The sequence below is a fragment of the Corvus hawaiiensis genome, chromosome 29 (genome assembly GCF_020740725.1).
Source record: "Corvus hawaiiensis isolate bCorHaw1 chromosome 29, bCorHaw1.pri.cur, whole genome shotgun sequence".
Taxonomy (NCBI): Eukaryota; Metazoa; Chordata; class Aves; order Passeriformes; family Corvidae; genus Corvus; species Corvus hawaiiensis.
Genome location: NC_063241.1, coordinates 1,518,243 through 1,536,739, shown reverse-complemented (window position 1 = coordinate 1,536,739; position 18,497 = coordinate 1,518,243). Strand labels below are relative to the sequence as shown.

The window sequence follows — 18,497 nt, the reverse complement described above, 5'->3', positions numbered from 1 at the left end:
CGGAACCTAGACAGAGTCAACCTCTCAGCACTGCAGGATTCTGCAAGAACCTTTGAATTGGTGGAATTTGTTGGCAAAAGTACTCATGAGCAGCAATTTTTCTTCTAGTCGGAGAAAGAGGAGGAAGTGAGAACATGTGAGGAAAGACAACGTGGCAGCACCAAGGTCAGTGGAAAGAAGGAGGGAGAGGAGGTGCTCCAAGCATCGGAGTTAAAATTTCTCTGCAAGCCATGGTGAGGACTATGGTAAAACAAACTGTCCCCCTGTAATCCATGAAGTCCACGGGGAGTGTAGAAATCCACTCACAGCCCATGAGAAAGGTGCCTATGCTGGAGCGAGTAGAAGCCAAAAAATCCTGTAATGCAGTGGGAGACCCAAATAGAGAGAGAGGGCTCCTGCTTCCAGAGATAAAGAGAGAAGGCCCTTGCTTCCAAACTAGAGCAGCCCATCCTTAAAAGACTGCACCCCATGGACTAGTGACCCACACCACAGCAGTTTTGGGAAGAGTCTTTGCCCATGGGAACGACTCACATTACAGCAGTTTTGGCAGAACTGCTGCTCGTGAAATTAGAACCACGCTGGAGAAGTTCACGGAGAACTGTCTCCTGTGGGAAGGACCCCACAGCACAGCAGAGGAAAGACTCCTCTCCCTAAGAGAACAGAAAAAGATCTCTAGTGACCAAACCCCCCTCCCAATGAACAGGCAGACCAGGCTCCCCGAGTCAAAGTGTCACAGGTAGATCTGGGCTGGCAGCACAAGGGAGAGTTGTTCCTGCCTCGATGGGCCCGTGATGCCTCAGGTCATCAGGGCAGAGATTCCACCTCTAAGCGGGCACAAGACCGAGGAGTGGATTTAACCATGGACACCATCTCCCAGGCTATCCACGAGTGTGAGACATCTCTCAAGCCATTAAGCAGGCTGAGAGCGTGAAGCCTCTGTGGAACGGTGGAATAAGTACGGGTATGGAGAAGTCTGGCAGGTTGATTACATCACACTGCCACAAACCTGCCAAGGTGTTATGGATAGAGATGAAAGTTTAGATAAATCCTTGCCTTTTGTCCAGGCCTCTGGCAGCGGCCAGCACCCCAAAACCCACTCTTGTTCACAAGTTCTTCAATAATGGCCGATTAGGTCTATTACAGAATGAATTATTTATTTAATAGACACAAAATTAACAGACATAAGGCTTTAAACAGACTATTTACTACACAGGACTAAAACAAAAAGAACTACTAGTAGATAACATACAGTGCACGATTAAAGGTACCTATTTATAGCTAGCAAAGAAATAGTAGAGATTAAGATTCAATGTATCTTAATATCCAGTTGCTGATGGGGCACACATCGAAATCCTTTCCCTCAGTTTCTGGAAAAGTTACCATGACGATGCGTCCACGCTTTGGGGAGTAGCTGTCTGACACGTTCCCAGGCTGTGTGTAAGAGGCTTCTACCTCCATGATAATCTGTGTGACTTTTATAGTCGTAAAGACCAGTGTCTTTGGTCAATGATATTTATTCTTCTTTTATCTCTTCTCGCATCTGCTCTCCATACCAAGATGTTGATTCTTGGTCGGGCTGCAGACCTTTTGGCACCAGGAGATGACCCCTTGCTGGGTCTTTGACCGACCTGGGTCATCTCTCCCATCTGCACCAGCCATCTCTGGCAGAGAGAGGGGCGGGGAGGGAGTCCTGCCACACAAGGCAAGCGCTGTGTGCTCACCATGGTGGAAGGAACCACCGGCTGGTTGGAGATGCAGCCGGTGCCTCACAGCACTGCCCAGAACACCATCCTGGGCCTGGCAAAACAAGACCTGTTGGACGCATGGCACCGCTTAGAGAACTGAGTTGATCGTGGAACTCATTTCAAGAACAGCTTAGTTACCACCTGGGCAAAGGAGCATGGCATTGAGTGGGTGCATCACATCCCCTACCATGCACCGGGTTGAACGGTGTCATGGACTGCTGAAAACCACTCTGAAGACCTTGTGTGGGGGGACCTTCAAGCACTGCGGTCAGCATCTAGCAAAGGCTACGTGGCCAGTCAACACCAGAAGCTCCATCAATCAAGCTGGCCCCACCCAGAGTCCCTTCCCACTGTAGATGGAGGTAAGGTCCCTGTGGTACACCTGAGAGGTCTGCTAGGGAAAACTGGATTAACCCCGCCTCAGGGAAAGGCAAACCCACTCGTGGGATTGTTTTTGCTCAAGGACCAGGTTGCACCTGGTGGGTGATGCAGAAAGATGGAGAAACACGACGGATCCCTCAGGGGGACCTTATCTTTGGGTGAGCTGTCTGTGACACTGCACCTGTATCTGCATATTGTAGACACAAAAATGCTGCTAGCAAGGATTTTCTTGCTATTTTCTAAGTCCGTGAGAGACTTTTCTCTCTCACAGAGGAGGCAGCAGAGTATGTAAACAACCAAGTCACCTGCAACCTTGAAAAGTCTTGTTTATGGTACAGTAAAAAAATATTTTGACAATGGATGCTTTAGGATTTTAGCCAATCACCCCCAAGGGGTGGCTGATCCTTTGTCCAAATAGACTATGAAGAAAACAGTCTATAAAAGAGTTTGTAAAATAATTAAATAAATCAATCTTGCTGCACAATTCCTGCCTGCTGGATATTCTCTCCTCCTCCTCCCTACGGCTGTGGGACACGGTGATATACCCTAGGGCCCAGGCCTGAGTAACAGGATATATATATATATATACATATATTTGTAAATAAGTACAGAATTAGAATAACGCATGTGTGTATATAGTTGAAAAGCCTTAAATTCGATGTTGGCATGGGAAAAAATTCAGGGCGGATTATTTTATGGGTTTAGGCTTCTCAGTGAATTTTTTCCCATTGCCATGGGGAAGGTGCTGGAGGGGGACGGGGTCACTCCTAGATGGACAGCGAGCCACCAAGCCACACGAAAAGAGTGGCTGATAGCCCCGGCATTCCAACGGAATCTCTTGCAGGGGTGGGCAATAAAGGGTTTCAGCAGCTTCGCCTTGGGGCTCTCTCCCGCTCGGGAACCGGGAGCTGTCCGAGGTGCCGCCGGCGGTCTCGCCCTGGGCTCTCTGTGCCGCACTCAGCACCGCGACCGAGTCCTGCCCGCCCCCGCTGCCTGTGCCCGCTGCTGGCGAGAGGATCCCGGTCACCCCCGCTGACCCAGACTCGGGCAACTTCCAGTGCTGAGACCGGACACCGCCCACTTGGGTTTGCAGGGGGAGCACCCCCTTCTTTCCCTCCGGTGCGACACCCCCTGACACCCCAGCAGGCTCTGAGCTTGCCAGTGCGGAGAGTGGACATCGGCTGCGTGGGTTTGCAGGGGGAGCACCCCTCTTTTCCCCTCTCGTGCCGGCAGCAGCCCAGACCACCCGGGGAAGTTCTCAGCTTGCTCTGGACCCTCCCTGCCCGCTGCAGCCTCCGCCCGGCCGGAGCCGCCAGCGCCCTTTGCCAGCTGTGGTCTTAACTGCACCGAAGGGGAAAAAACAGCACTGAGAAGGTGGGAAAACTTCTGTTCTTGTGTTGTTGTTTGTTCTGTTCTATTTCTTTTCTAGTCAAGAGCTGTTATTTCTTTTTCAACATTTTTGCCTGAAAGTCCCGTGTCTTCAAAGTCGTAATAATTTGGAGAGATGAGTCTTCTTTTGTTTCCAAGAAGGTTCCCGTCCTCCTTGGAAGACATTTGTCTTTTAAACCAAGACACCTTGAGACACTGAGCTTGAAGGCTTTCATTTCTCCGCAAAATAGCCATCCTTCATGGCCAGGAATCGGAGGTCGGAAGTGGGATTCCCCCTCCTAAAATTATGAACAGCTGAGGATTGCTCTCAGACAAAAACTGCCAGGACCAACAGCTCCGGCTCCCCTCGGACTCCCAGGGGCCGCGTCTCAGCTGTCCCCAAGACACCGGCCTAGAAATGTTTCCTTCCCGTGGAAAAGAGCCATCCTTCGAGGTCAGGTGCCTGGGGCAGAAATTGGGATTCCACCTCCTCAAATTGCAAATGTCTGAGGATTGCTCCCAGATGAAAACTGCCGATGGATCTGGCTGGCCTTGGACTCCTGGAGGAAGAAAGTGAAAGTGCTCCCAGTACACCCATGCCTCCCCACCTCTCCTCCCAGTGCCAGGGGGACACAGGACCCCTTTCCCTGTCATTGACACCAAAATGCAGCTTTTTGGTTAAACTGGCAGAATTGGTGTTTGTTTGTTCAGCTCTGTTGGGCTTTAGGAATGGGATTCTCCAGTTCTGGGCTGCCACTGAAAACCAGGGGCTGCTGCTCCCTCGCCGTCCCAGTGGAGGCACAAAAGGCAAAGATCCCAAAGGGCTGAGAGAAGAACAATTTCCTGCAAACTGCACTGAGAGAAGGAAACCCTCAGCCCCCTCAAGACCCCCGAATTCCCAGCAAGGGCCGGGGGTCTCAGCTCCCACTCATGACACTCTCAGCAAGGGACCCCCTAAACCCCACCAAGGGTTCATCTTCCTGAGTCAAATAAATTCACTGAGCTGTTAAAGCATCCCTTTATTCCGATATCGGGGTTGTATCAGGGTGTCCCTCCATAAACACGTCCCATTAGGCATTGTTCCCTCGGGTTTGAGACATTGTGATACTCAAAAGACTTCCCGAATCCCTCTCAAAAGTCTTTCCCACTTTGCATGGGAATTTTTTTTTTTTTGTGATTTCTTGGGATTTTTGTTCTTTCTGCTTTCCGTGGAGTAAGATTGCCATCTGCTGCTCGACATTCTGAACTAAAGTGCTTATTCTGGGTGTTTTCGGGGCACTTACTTCGATTTCATAGGATTCCATCATCATCCTCATCACGTCCTTTGATTGAACCTTCACGCTGGCCAGAACCAGGCCTCTTTCATCTTTCAGATTTATTTAATGTTCTGAAGGTCTCAGGTCATTGTAATCAAGCCACAGCTGGCGAGTTTTGCTCATTTTCTCAGTCCATCGTTGACAATGCTCTACTACAAGCTAGCGATCTAAACAGCAACTAAAACAAAGCCACGAATGTCGGTTACATGGTAAAACTAAATTATACGTTGAAAATACAAAGTTCAAGCAAAGTCAAGTAAGTGAAACTGAACTATAAAATGAAAGTTACAAAGTTTAGGCAAAAAGAAAGTACTAAACCAGGCAAAAATACATGTTTGGCTCCTTTCATCCCCCTCACAACACCCTCACCACGGAACCCTCAGCGCCCCCTCAGCACCTCCCACCCCTCAGAGAGTCCGGGCCCGCGCCGGCCACTGTAGGGACGCGCTCCCCTTCCGCGCCGCGTGGGGTGATGGGAAACGTAGTCCGGGAGAGGCTCAGCACATGCGCTGTGGGCGTGGGAAACTGTGTTGCCATGGGAACGGGGCTGTTGTCGCGGGATGGGCGGGGGGGTGTTGCTGCCTTGGGCTTCATGGTCATTCCCAGAGGTCCAGGGGTCTCGGGGGTCTCAGGAGTCCACAGATGTCAGTGCCAGGGCCAGGGGGTCTGTAGGTTTCAGGGGTCTTGGGGGATCATGAGCCTCATGACCATTCCCAGGCAGTCCAGGGGTCTTGCAGGGTCCAGGGGTGCCACTGCCAGAGCCAGGGGGTTCACAGCGACCAGGGGTCCAGGGGCCTTGGGGGTCCAGAGACCACAAGATCCTACTGCCAGGCCCAAGGGGTCCAGGGGTCTTGGGGGTCCATGGGCCTCATGGTCATTCCCAGGGGTCTCAGGGGTCCATGGCACCACTTCCAGGGCCAGGGTATTCCCAGGGATCAGGGGTCCAGGAGTCTGGGGGGTTCAGGGGTTCTCAGGGGGGTCCAGAGGTATTTTCCTGAAAGTGGGATTCCACCTACAAAATTCCAGATGCACATGGATTGCTCCCATGCAAGGAATTTGGTGTTGGGGCACTGGTAGAAATGGCCTGGAATGGAGGGGAATCCCTCAATGCAAACCCATAAAATGCTGCAAAAGGAGTTTCCTTCGATTTAAGTCCTTAAAATGATGGAACAGAGCGTATTTACCTCAAACCAATAAAATGACAAATAAATGGGTTCTCCTTATCAATTTAATCCCGTAAAATATGGGGAAAAGGGGATATCCCTTAATTTAAATCTCTCAAATGATGGGGAAAGGCGGCTTTTCCCTCCATTTAAACCCTTAATAAGGAAAGGCAACAGGGTTTCCTCCTCAATTTAAACCTGAAGATGATGAAAATAGGGGGTTACCCCCAATTCAAACCCCTAAAATGTCATCACCAATGCTTTGCCCTTCTATTAAAACTGGGAAAAAATGGAAAACTGGGACTCCCTGTCGACTGATACACCTTACATCAGGGAAAAGGCAGGTTGTCCTTTGATTGACACCCTTAAAATCTCAGGTGAAGGGGGATCCTCCCCAATTTAAACACAGGTGATGACAGGAAAGGAGTTTTTTTTCCCTTCAATTTAAATCCCTTTTCTCCTCATAACCTTCCTTTTTACTGGGGGCACTGGGAAGGACTGGGAGCACTGGGAAGGGACTGTCAAGATGAAATCAAAAGGGGAAAAGGGAAAGATTCCCCCCCCCCCCCCCCCCCGCCCCATGACCCCAAGTGCTGCCCCACCTGCTCAGGTGCTGCCGCTGGGCACACGGGTTGGTCCCTCAGCATTTTCCTGGAGCAATGTTCCCCATCCAGCTGCATCCAGGTGCTCCCCCAGGCCCTGTGAGATGCTCCAACCATCCTTCCTAGAAGGACACCCAGGGACCGTCCCCTCAGCCCCTGTTCTCAGCCAAGTCCCAGCGCAGGTGTGCCCAGGTAACCTCCCAAAATCACCCCTTTCTCATCCTCAGTGGTCACATGTGGGGCTACTGCACCTTGGAGTGGGGCGGGGAGGTGGACAAAGGTCCTGCTGGTCATTCCCTCCCCCGGACAGCCCATTTTATGTACGTGGGACACCGTGGGTGGTCGGTGCTTTCCTTCCTAAGGAAAAGATCTGTCATCCAGGAGTCCACGGCTGAAATTTGGATTCCACCTCCAAAATTCAATATATCCAACCAAGGATTGCTCCCAGATGAAAGCTGCCAGGAGTGATGATTCTGGCTGGCCTTGGGCTCTCAGGAGCTGCCTCTAGGATGCCCCTGAGACACTGGGGAACCTATGGAAAAGAGACGCTATTCTCCACCAGGCGCCTGCAGCCGAAATTGGGATTCCACCTCCTAAAATAGCAAATGTCCGAGGATTGCTCCCAGACAAAAGCTGCCAGCAACAACAGCTCTGGCTGCTCTTGGACTCCTGGGGGCCACCTCGCAACTCCCCCCGAGAGATTGGAGTGGAACATTTTCCTTCCCGTGTATCTTGGTTTGAAAGACAAACGTCTGCCATGGAGGGCGGGAACCTTCCTGGAATAGAAAGAAGAGCCGTCCCTCCAAATTATTATAACTTCAAAAATACAGGGCTTTCAGGCAAAAATGCAGGAGAAGGAATAGAAGCTCTTTACTGGAAAACAAAGAGAACAGAGCAGAGCACACAACAACACAAACCCAGAAGTTTCCGCCCTGCTCAGGGCTGGATTTTCCCTCTTTGGTGTAATTATGGCCACGGCCAGCAGGGGGCGCTGCAGGGAGCACTAGCGGCCAGCAGGGGGCGCTGCAGGGACCACTCACAGCCAGCAGGGGGCGCTGCAGGGATCACTCACAGCCAGCAGGGGGCGCTGCGGTGGCGCCATCGCGGCCAGCAGGGGGCGCTGCGATGCGGGCTCCAAGCCCTCAGGGGGCGATGGCGGCATTGGCACCACAAGGAGGAAGGTGAGGGTGCTACCCCTGCACACTCACACGGGTGGCACCAGGTCTCGGTGCCAGCAGCAGAGGAGGAGGTGGCAGCTGGAATCCTCTCACGGCAGCGGGCACAGGTGGGGAAGGTAGGCAGAACTCAACTGTGGGGCTGACTTGCAGCCCAGCAAAAGTCCTGGGTCTGAGCCCACAGCCTCTCGCGGCACCGTGAGGCAGCTCCTGAAAAATCCTGAGTGGAAAGAACCCACCCCCAGCCAAAACTCCCAAACCCTTATTCCCCTCCCCAGACCATTTTGTTGGTGTGCCAGAGCTATCAGCCAACTCCACCGGTTGATAGGAAATTGAAGAATTTCCTGTGGTGGTTGTTGTTCTTCTCAACTCCCATCCCTGTGCTGCTAGGACACAGGTGGGGTTTCCATCCCACTTCCTCTCCGTGGTCCCGCAGGTTTGGGAGCATTGGGAGGAGCAGGAGAGCAGAGCAAGAGCCCTGTGGAAAACACTGTCTGCTCAGAAAATGTAATTTATCGGAAAACTCACTCAATGGATGTGCTGGTTTGAAAGCAAACCAGCAGGAGGAATGAACCCCACACAGATACCTTGAGAGAGATTTCAGGTTGGAATTACAATTTAATAGAAAGATTACAACAAATGCAATGATACACAAAACTGGCTTAAAACCACAAATACAGAGTACAACCTTACATCCTATGGGTCAGGGTGGTGGGCGCAGTCCTGTTGAAGTGATGGCAGCAGCCTTGTCGAAAGCAGTGGTCCTGGGGAAGGTCTGGTCCTCCTCTGGGTCCATTGAGCAGTGGTGGTGTCCCAAGTCCCCAAGGTGCTCAGATATATAGCCAGATTCAGGCAGGAATGTTCAATACCTCCCCCAGGGTGGGGAATTCCACAATGGAATTATGTATTTCTATGACTCATAGGATATTTTGGGGAGTCCTTGAAGACCTGGGTGTCCACAGGCTGCCCACTGGGACCCGAGAGCCACGATGGCCCACAGGCAGAGGTGACCGCTTAGGCTGGGTGTGGTTATCACAGCCAAGTCAGTTTGGGAAGACAAACGAACACTGGCTTTGCCTCTGTCCCTTACCTGACACCCAGCTTGCAGCCTGACGGGTCGAGTGTGCGCTGGGCAGCTGGGAGTGACCATTAACAGTTCATCAGAACGATGTCAATGGGAGTAGAATACATGGTTTGGTTACAGCCCACCTCATAATCCAGGACAATGGAAACTGAGCCTCAAATCCGTGGGGAATCCCAGCTGGTCCCTGTTGGGGCTGGGCCTAGGAGAGGGCTGCGTTGGCTCGTCTCTGGGCTTTGCGCTCCACCTGGGCACAGTACTTGTCGGGCATTCCAGTGGCTCTGCAGAGGAAAGAATCCATCAGGCTCCCGATGGCTCTGGGACCGTGGCCCCGCAGCAGGTGCCGTTTGCTGAGGATGCAGAGGGAGCTGGGAGGTGGCCCAGGCTGGGACACCAGGAAGGACTCGGGGAGCCCAGGGAAGCAGCACGGGCAGCCCCTGACCTGAACTCCTGCAGCTTCTGCTGCCCGAGCTGGGCGAGGCGCCGGTTGCGCTGCCGGACCTCCTGCTCCTGCTGCCGGCCCTCCTCAATGAAGGCCGCCCGCTCCCGCTCCCGCTGCTGCCGGAGCTCCTGGATCTGCCGCCGCAGATCTTCGGCATGGGCGCGCTGCTGGAGCTCCCTCTGTTCCCGCTGCAGCTTCTCCCGCTCCAGCTGCTCCTGATGGGCCCTGCGGGAGAGCCGGGCTGGCTCAGGGACCCCGCCACAACCCCCACACCTGGCACAGCACCTGGGCGGGCACTGGAGTCCCCAGAGCCACCAGATGGCACTAGGAGCCCCCTGGCCACCACCTCAGCCATCCCTCGGCCCCGTGTGCCTCACCTGAGCACCCTCTGGAACTCCTGGCGGTCCTGCTCCACCTGCATGGCCAGGTACTGCTCCTTCTGGGCCACCTGCTCCAGCCGGTCCCGCCTCAGCTGCTGCTCCAGCTCCACCTTCTTCCGCGCATTCTCCAGCTCCTGCCGCCGCCATTCCCGGTCTGCGGCTTCTTGGTTCCTCTTGGCCATCAGAGCATCCTGCCCACATAGGGGACAGTGCTGGGCTTCCCTCTGGGGGCAGCTATGGAAGCCCTTGGCCGTGGCTTTGGCTCTGCTGGCACCGCTCCAGGACATGCCCTGGCTCCAGGGGCTGGTCCTGCAGACCCCTCTGGACATGCAGGGGCGCTGCCCCTTTGCCGGGCTGGGGACAAGGACGGTGGCAGGGGAGCGTGTCACCTGTGCCCGGGCCACTCACCCGCTCTGCCTGCCAGTCCCGGGCCCGCTCCTGCGCGGCCCTGAGCCGGGCCAGCTCCTTCTCCTTCTCCAGGCGCAGTTGTTCCTGCTCCGCCTCCAAGGCGGCCTCGCGCTCCTGGGGGGGACAGAGCCCCGGGGTGTGGGACAGAGCCTCGGGATGGGACAGATTCCCAGGGTGTGGGACAGAGCCCCGGGATGGGGGCAGAGCCCCAGGGTCAGGACAGAGCTCCAGGGTGGGACAGAGCCCCGGGGTAGGGGACAGAGCCCCGGGGTCAGGACAGAACCCCGGGGTGGGACAGATTCCCAAGGTGTGGGACAGAGCCCCAGGGTGGGGGACAGAGCCCCAGGGTGGGACAGAGCCTCAGTGCAGCTCCCACAGCCCCTGCCCAGCCCACCAGGAGCCCCCCACCCACTGCTCTTACAGCCTTCTGCCGCTGCTGCTCCAGCACCCGCTCATCCTCCAGCCTCTCCCGCTCCCGCTGCTCATCCTTCAGCCGCTGGCTCTCCGTGTTGAAATACTGAATTTCGGCATGGATTTGCCTATGTCGCTCCTGTTTCTGCTCCCAAGCCTGGAAACACCATGCAGGGTTGGAAGCCACTGCTCCCTCCCCCTCCTCACTCAGGGCAGGGAGGCTTTGGGTCCCCTCCCGAGGATGCCACAATGTCCCCAAGGGACCAGAGCTCTGATCCTGCTGGCTGCTGTCCCCACTCCCCGAGCGTGGCTGACCCAGCACTGCCAATCCCTTTCCAGCCAGGTGGAAACCTCCCTGCACCCCATTCCCTGCTCCCACCTTCCGATCCTCCTTCTTCATATGCTCTAGGCACTCCAGCAACTTCTGGCCCTCCTGGTATTTCTCCTCATCTCTCAGCGCCCGCTTCTCTGCGTTCTGCTCCATCTGCTTCACAAGGTCCTGCCGGGCTCTGGGAACATGAGAGCGAAAGGGTTCCCTCTGGCTGCGTCCTGCTCCCCATGGTGGGAATGCTGGCATGGACAGGGCTGGTGTGGTGGGAATGGGCCGGATGCCTCCATGGGGAAGAGGCAGCTTCTGCCCACCTCATCATCTCCTGTTTCCTCTGGCGCTCCAGCTCCTCCTGGACCGCCACACCCTTCTCCCACTCCATTTCCATCATCTTGTCCAGGCGCTTCTCCTCCTCCGCCAGTTCCTTGCGGATCATCCGCTTCTCCAGGATTTGCTTGTCCCTGATCATGTTGCACTTGGAATTGAGGAAGAGCTGTAGGGACAAGAGGTGTCTGTGGCTCTGCGCCGCCCTGGGACACAGGGAGCAGGGAGGGCAAGGGAAGCAGAACAGGAGCCCGGGAGCGCGAGGAGCAGGGGAGGCTCAGGCAGTGCCCGGTGACAGCGGGGAGCGCTGGCCCTACCGAGGTCAGTTCCCGCATCTCTTCCTCCTGCTCCAGCCTCATCCTCATTGCCCGCTGCAGCAGCTTCTGCCTTTCCCACTGCTCCTTCTCCTCCTCCAGGTCACTCAGATCCTCCCTCTCATTCTGCAGTTCTGCCTTTCTCAGCTCCTCGCTCTGGGCCTTTTCCAGGGCTTCCTGCGGGCACAGGGAGCACTGCCCAGTCCCAGGCACCTTCCCGAGGGCTCCTGGGGCCACACTTCAGGTGCCACATTCCCGGCACGGAGCGGGGACACAACGAGCTCCTGGGACCCTGGCACGGCCATGGGCACCCCTTCCCACACCTCTGGGCAGACAGCCTGTGCCCTTGAAAGGCTGGGAGCACTGGGGACAATTCCTGGGATGCTGCCCAGCTCTCAGTGGAGCCCCAAGCCCTGCAGCTTCCCCTGTGCCCCAAAACATGAGGGACAGAGGGGGGATCTCCTTGGTGAAGCCACCACCCCTCGAGGTCAGCTGGGGAGCAGGAAAAGGGGGAGCAGGAGGGGAGATGCCTACGAAAGCAGCGTCCTGTCTGGCTTTCAGGGTCTTCAGCCTGTCCCAACGCTCCTCCTCTGTTGGGGATCGAGCTGATTCCTTGATCTTCTCATATTCCTTTTTCCCAATGATGAGACACGGTTGGGGCTTTTCCTGGGGAATGCTGGGGGGCACAGGGAGAGCAGTCAGTGGCACGGAGACCCCAACAGCTCCCTGTGTTCCCTGAGCTGCCTGAGCTGCCCACTCGGCCACCAAATCAGCCCAGAGCAATGCGGGAAGCGCTGGGGAATCTGTGGGGACCCGGCTGTCCCGGTGTGGGGGGAGGCAGGAAGGGAAAGTGTGGTGCAAGTGGCACCAGGCTGGGATGCAGGGGGGCAGGATCCCCGGGGGTGGCCAGGGCACACTGCCAATCCTGCTCCCCCGAGATTTTGGGATGGTGCAGTGACACCCACCGGGCGCCAAGAACCTCTCAGGGCTTGATCAAATCCTTACATGAGGTCCCGGATTAGGTCCTTGGTGATGATTCGGATGGTCTTGAGCTTGGGCTTGAGGGAGGGCAGGTCTCGAGGATGTTTTGGCACATCCTGAGAGATCACGATGGGGTTGCTGGAGCCCGTGACCTGCAGAAAAGAAAAGTCTGAGGAACCCGAACCCCCATCCGGCCTTCCCCGGACACCGACTGATCCCGGTGGGAGCTCTGGGAATTCTGCCGGGATCGGCCGCGGCGCTGTCGGGGGGGCACGCCCGGAGGGGACAGAGCGGCCGGGGGTCAGAGGGAGGAGATGGACATTCTGCGGGGTGTGGGGGAGCTGGGGAGCCCGGGCGCCCAGGGGGGAGACATCGGGACGGACGGACTGGAATCCCGGCGGGGAAAGCTGCAGACGGCGGGCGAGGAGGGACCGCCGGGAGGAGCCGCCGGCACGGAGGGACCGGGATCCTGTGCCGGCAGTCGCGGCTGCCATCGCGCTGTCGGTGCTGTCCTGTCGTCCTGGAGCCGTCCGTCCCAAAGTGGTGTTACCGACTGTGACAGCGTCTGAACGCCCTGTCGCGACGTGGGGGAGGACCGATTGTTGCCATGGCAACGCCCCCAACAGCTCGCAGGGCGTCCTGGAAGGGGCCGGGGCGGGGTGGTGAATTGGGGGTGGTGCCTCAGGGGCGAGGGGCGGGGCTTAGGCTGAAAGAGGCGGGGCTTGGCGGAGCTGTGTCACCCGGTGTGTTCACCCTTGTCCCCTGTGGTGTCCCCCTTGCACAGACCTCTTTAAAGTGCCCCTACATGAACACGACACACGCGACCCCTCCCTCCCTGGGGGTCGTCGGAGAGTCACCAGTGACGCCCCCACCCCTCCCCTCCCAGCCCTGCCCCCCTCATTGCCCCGCCCTTTCAAGCCACACCCCTCTGCCTCTTAACCCCGCCCCCTCATTGCCCCGCCCTTCTCATTGCCCCGCCCCTCTCAGCCGCCTTTGCGCTTGCCCTGCCCGGTCCCTCCTGACCACGCCCCAAGCCACGCCCCTGGGCTGTGGCCCCGCCCCTCCACGTGGCTGTTGCCGCCGAGGGCGTGGGGACCCTGCGACCCCAGACCGAAGTCCCGCCCATCCACCCCAGGATCCCCCCTTGTATCCCGGCAGGAGCCCCCCCGCCCTCCCCCAACCCCAAATCACGACCATCCAGGCCTGGAAAGAAGAGGAGCCATTTATTGGGCACAGGGATTGGTCCCCAACACACTGGGGGGGCCCTGCAGCAGCCCCCAAAGGCACTGCGGGAAGGGGGGGTGGGCGCAGCAGCGCCGCCCCCACCCAGCCAAATAATAATAATAAAAAATGACTTTGGTCCTGACAAAACTGGCGGGGGGGCATCTGCCCGGGCCGGGGGGCACCCGGCTGGTCCACGGCGGGGGTTAAGGCAGTCTGGGGGGGGCCTCTGGCAGGCAGAGGCCTGGGGGGCCCGGGAGGACTCAGAGGATCTGGCGGGGCATCCCGTAGCCCGTCATGCCGGCCTGCGAGGCGCCCCGGTTGGTGCCCATCTGCAGCCCGATGACGCTCTGCCCCTCCTTCAGCTTGTCCTCGGAGAAGACACGCCGGTTCTCCTGTGACTTCCTGCGGGCACAGGGGGTGTCAGCATCCCCACAGCACTCCACAGCCCAGCCTCCTCCCCCTCCAGCACCCCCCACCTACTTGGGGAACCAGTTGGGGTCTCCCACGAAGAGCCCATCGCCCTTGGCCACGGCCAGGCTGCCCAGGTTCATCAGGGTCCTCTGCACACACGCCATGTTCTTCCCTGGAAGACCCAAAGCAGGCTCAGCTTTGTCCCAGTCCCTGTCCCTGCTGTGTCCCCACCCACGGCCACCAGGTCACTCACCTTCCCAGAGATCCACAGTCTGGAAGATGTCGGTGGCCGCGATGCCGTAGCGCTCGGCCGCCTGCAGGAACTGCGAGATCTGCTCCATCTGCTTGAAGGCCATGGCCGATGCCTGGATTTTCGCCACAGGCGCTTGTCCCCGCGGGTGGAGGCTGTTGATGAGCCGGCACAGCACCTGCACGCAGGGACAGGGGTCAGATGTGCAGCGCGGTCACCCCTATCCCAGCTGGCCCCAGGGGTACTCACTGTGCCATCCTTCAGCCACTGCTGGAAGCCGTCCCTGCCAGGTGCTGGCTGTGCCACTGCACTGCCGCCATCGCCACCACACTGTGCCAGGATCCAGCGCACCAGCACCTGCTCCAGCTCGGGGTCATACTGCCGGTCAATCTTCTGCTGCACCTCCCGGCTCAGCCCGTACGACGGGCCCCGGTTTGCCATGCTGACAGCAGGGGGGTCTGCAGAGACAGGACCCTGTCAGTGGCTCTGGTGCCACTGGGGCACCCAAAATGGGACAGAGCGGGCCCCGTGACCTCGGTGTGGCAGAGCCCCATCCTGCCTGGATGTCCGGTGCAGAGCCTTATCACCCGTGCCAGGCGCTGCCCAGGCTCTGCCCTCTTCCTGCCCAGCTGGCCGGGAGCGGGCACCGGGTCTATGCCCACCCAAGGGGTAACTGTTCCCCAGGCAGGGTGGGCAGCACTGCAGCCCCCCTGTGTCCGACCGGACTCCGCTCCGAGCATCTCCATCCTGCGGCTCGGCCCCGCCGCCGTGCACGGACTTGGCAGGCACCGGGGGCCGGTCGGAGCTTGTTTGCAGAGCTCGCCCGTTTGCTCGGGCCTGGAGCCAGATCCGGGACTGGCGTAGGAGCGCGGGGGCCAGGGCCGATGGCGGCAGTGTCCCCACCCCGGCGGGGCAGCCGGACCTCACCCCTGGCCAGGTTCTGCCTGTACCAAGGTGCCACTGGAGCGGTGCCACACATGGTGAAGATAATGGAGGTTGTGCCAACGTGGTTGTGCGCAGAGCAGCCCTGCCCATACAGCTGGGGTGTCCCAAGCTCCCGGAGTCTCTGTGTCCCCTCTGCCCACCAGTGTCGTGTGGTGGGCACATGGGGCTGCCCACTCGTGCGTCTCCCCCATGCTTCGTCCTGTGCCCCTGGCATTTGGGGGCACTCAGAACCCGGAGCATGTGCTGGTGGCCCTGCCTGCCCCGGTGTCCCTATCCCAGCTGGGATCATGTGGCAGCTGCTGCCCGGGGTCTGCCCAGCCCACAGCCGGGAGTGCCAGGCTCAGCTCGGGGCAGAGCTCGCCCCTGTCACACACCTGGCTTCAGGCTCAGGGGTCCTGTCACCAGGAGCAGCCACTCTTAGGGACAGGAGGAAAAACAACCCCGCCCGGGTGCCCCCCAGATCCAAAGCCTTGGGCACAGTGGGGGTCTCCGGGGCGAGGCCTGGGGCATGAGGACCCTTCGAGGAGTGGCGTGGGGAGCGCCCGGCCGGGGGCCAACGCTTGGGAAACAAAGAGCAGCTGGAACTGGGATCATTTCCCGACCCAGCCGGGGCTTGCCCAGCCGGGAGGGTGACACACTCGGACCCAGCCCTGCTGCCCCGGCGACCTCCGGACCCCGCGGGAGGGGACTGCGCCCAGCCCGGCCGGGCCTAGGGACCCTCCGGCTATCGTGGGGGCAGCGGGGGTCCCAGTTCCGGGGCAGCCACCCGGGGGTTCCCAGAGACAGCCCGAGCACCCCTGAGCTCTCTCCTACGGCTGGCAGGGAGGGGACTGTACCCAGCCGCGCTGGGACCGAGCCACCCTGGAGACCCCCGAGACCCCCTAGTGCCATCAGGCAGGGGACCTCAGCCAGCACAGGGCCACCCTGGGGACTCGCGACACACCCCGGGAACAGCAGGGAGGGGCTACGCCCAGGGCACGACCACCCTGGGGTCCCCAGAGCTCCCCGGACCCAGCGGGAAGAGGACCCGGCAGGGACACGGCCACCTCGGGGCCGCCGGGGAGGGGACCGGAGCCAGCCCTGCGGGCGCGCCCCGGGGCTCCCTCCGCGGCGGGGCCGGAAGCCGCACCCCGGTCCCGTTTCCCGGGCGCGGCCGCGTGTCCCGGCGGCTCCGCGGGCGCGGTCCGGCCGCAACCGCTACCGGGGCAGGCGGGGGGACACCCCGGGGGACACCGAGCGTGCCCCGGGGGCTGAGTGACCGGTCCCGAGCCGGTCCCCATCTCCGCCCCTGTCGCTGTCCCTGTCCGCATCTCCGTCCCGGTGCCCGTGTCGCTCCCGGTGCCCGGTGCCATCCCGGTTCATCATGTGCCCACCTGCGCCCGGTGCCCGGTGCCAGCCCCTCCCTACCTGCGGCGCCGGTCCCGCGCTCCCGGGGCGGCAGTGCCGGATGCCGCCGCCCGCGCCCTTTTCACGGCTGATGTCACCGCGGCCGGGGGCGGCCCGGGACCGCCCGGGACCGCCCGGCACCGCCCGCCCCCAGGGCGGGATCCGCCGGGGCCGCGGCCAGGGCTGGGACCGAGCCGCCACCGCGCCCCGGGGCAGCCCCGCCCCAGGAGGTGGACACGGGGGGGGCAGGGGAACATGGGGGCTTGCGTGGGGACAGAGTGGCTGTGGTGGGGACAAGGCGGTCATGGTAGGGACAGAGTAGCTGTGGTGCTCAAGATGAAGACAGGGTAGCCATGGTGGCAAGTGGACAAAGGGATTGTGTGGGGACACCGTTGCTGAGGTGAAGATGAGGTGGTCATGGTGGGGACACAGCAGTTATGGTGGGAACAGGGTGTCCATGGTGGCAGCGGGATACAGTGGCTGTGTGGGGACAGACTGGCTGCGGTGGCCGTGCTGGGGACAGGGTAGTCATGGTGGGGACAGAATGGCCACGGTGGGGACAGGGTGGCCACAGGGGGGATACAGGGGTTGTGGGAGGGACAGTGTGGCTGTGGTGGGTACACGGGGGCTGTGATGGCAGAGGGACAGCAGCTGTGTGAGGACAAGGCAGCTGTGGTGGCAGGGGGGCACAGGGGCTGCATGGGGACAAGGTGGCTCTGGTGGCCAAGGTAAGGATGGGGTGGCTGTGGTGGGGACAGGCTGACCATAGTGGCAGGGATTGTGGAAAGGACAGAGTGACTGTGGTGGCAGGGGGACACGGGGACTGTGTGGGGACAGGGTGGCTGTGGTGGCTGAGGCGAGCACAGGGTGACTGTGGTGACAGTGTCACACAGGGTGGCTGTGGTGGCTGAGGTGAGGATGGGGTGGCTGTTGTGGGGTCACAGTGGCCATGGTGACAGGCAGACACGGGGCTGTGTGGGGAGAGCATGGCTGTGGTGGGATGGTTGGGGTGGGGCATGAATGGCTGCAGTGGGGACAGGGGGGCCGTGGGGACAGGGGGGCCATGGTAGCAGGGGGACACGGGAGCCACATGGGGACAGAGTGGCTTTGGTAGGGACAGTGTCCCTGCAGTAGCAGGGACAGAGTGACCATGATGGGAACAGGCTGGCCATAACCCCCCTGAGGATTTTGGTGGGGACAGTGGTTGTGGTGACAAAACCTGGCATGGTGGCAGTAAGGCACCAGGCTGTGATGGGGACAATGCCCAGGGGACAGAATGCCCACATTGGCACGTGGTGAGTGCCAGGGCCCTGTTGTGACGATGATGGGGACAACCAGGGCCTGACTCTGATGGCAGGGGGACAGCTCAGGGTCGGGGGGAGGACGTGGCCTCCCCAGCACCCGCAGTGTCCCTGGTGGCGCCGGGAGAGTTGATGGCGTTTGCACAAGTCCCGTCTCCATGGGAAGCACGACCAAAACAACAAACAAAACCTCGGCTCAAGGCCACCGGCCGCCTCCAGAACCGGTGGCAGGGCCACTGCTGCAGTGTCCCCGTCACCCCACCCACCCCTCAGCACCCAAATTGGCACCCGCCGGCCCCAGCCCAGCCGAGGTGCCACCGGAGCTCGGCTGTGGTGCCACCAGAGCTCAGATGTGATGGCACCATCCTGCTGCGGACCAGCCCAGAAGTGTCCCCTTACCCTCCCTGAACCCCTCCCGCACCTATGGGTGCCACAGGGTGGAGTGTGTGTTGTCACTTTAACCCTTCAAGGGTTGTGGGTGTCCCCTGGGGATTTTGGGTGGTGTTTCCTGTGGCTTTGGTGACATGGGTGGGGGACACATGGAGGAGGGGACCAGGGCAG

The 18,497-nt window shown here is 59.5% G+C and overlaps 2 protein-coding genes across 4 annotated transcripts; both read right to left on the bottom strand.

The window, feature by feature from the left end:
* Window positions 1-8,344: 8,344 nt before the first annotated feature.
* Window positions 8,345-13,074, bottom strand: LOC125318094 (cilia- and flagella-associated protein 45-like). Of its 3 annotated transcripts, XM_048288517.1 has the most exons (11): window positions 12,803-13,074; window positions 12,444-12,571; window positions 11,973-12,114; window positions 11,442-11,615; window positions 11,115-11,293; window positions 10,852-10,981; window positions 10,483-10,629; window positions 10,062-10,175; window positions 9,651-9,844; window positions 9,274-9,498; window positions 8,345-9,112 (listed from the first exon to the last, which is right to left on the bottom strand). In XM_048288517.1, the coding sequence occupies exons 1-11, from the start codon at window positions 12,911-12,913 to the stop codon at window positions 9,034-9,036; spliced, it is 1,623 nt and encodes a 540-aa protein (XP_048144474.1). In that variant the 5' UTR covers window positions 12,914-13,074; the 3' UTR covers window positions 8,345-9,033. The 3 variants fall into 3 exon arrangements, with proteins under 3 accessions (XP_048144474.1, XP_048144472.1, XP_048144473.1); XM_048288515.1 differs by having other exon boundaries at window positions 12,444-13,074; XM_048288516.1 differs by lacking the exon at window positions 11,442-11,615 and having other exon boundaries at window positions 12,444-13,074.
* Window positions 13,075-13,623: 549 nt separating this feature from the next.
* On the bottom strand, window positions 13,624-16,763 carry TAGLN2 (transgelin 2). The gene is made up of 5 exons (XM_048288611.1): window positions 16,657-16,763; window positions 14,554-14,762; window positions 14,308-14,482; window positions 14,124-14,226; window positions 13,624-14,045 (listed from the first exon to the last, which is right to left on the bottom strand). The coding sequence occupies exons 2-5, from the start codon at window positions 14,743-14,745 to the stop codon at window positions 13,904-13,906; spliced, it is 612 nt and encodes a 203-aa protein (XP_048144568.1). The 5' UTR covers window positions 14,746-14,762; window positions 16,657-16,763; the 3' UTR covers window positions 13,624-13,903.
* Window positions 16,764-18,497: the final 1,734 nt, after the last annotated feature.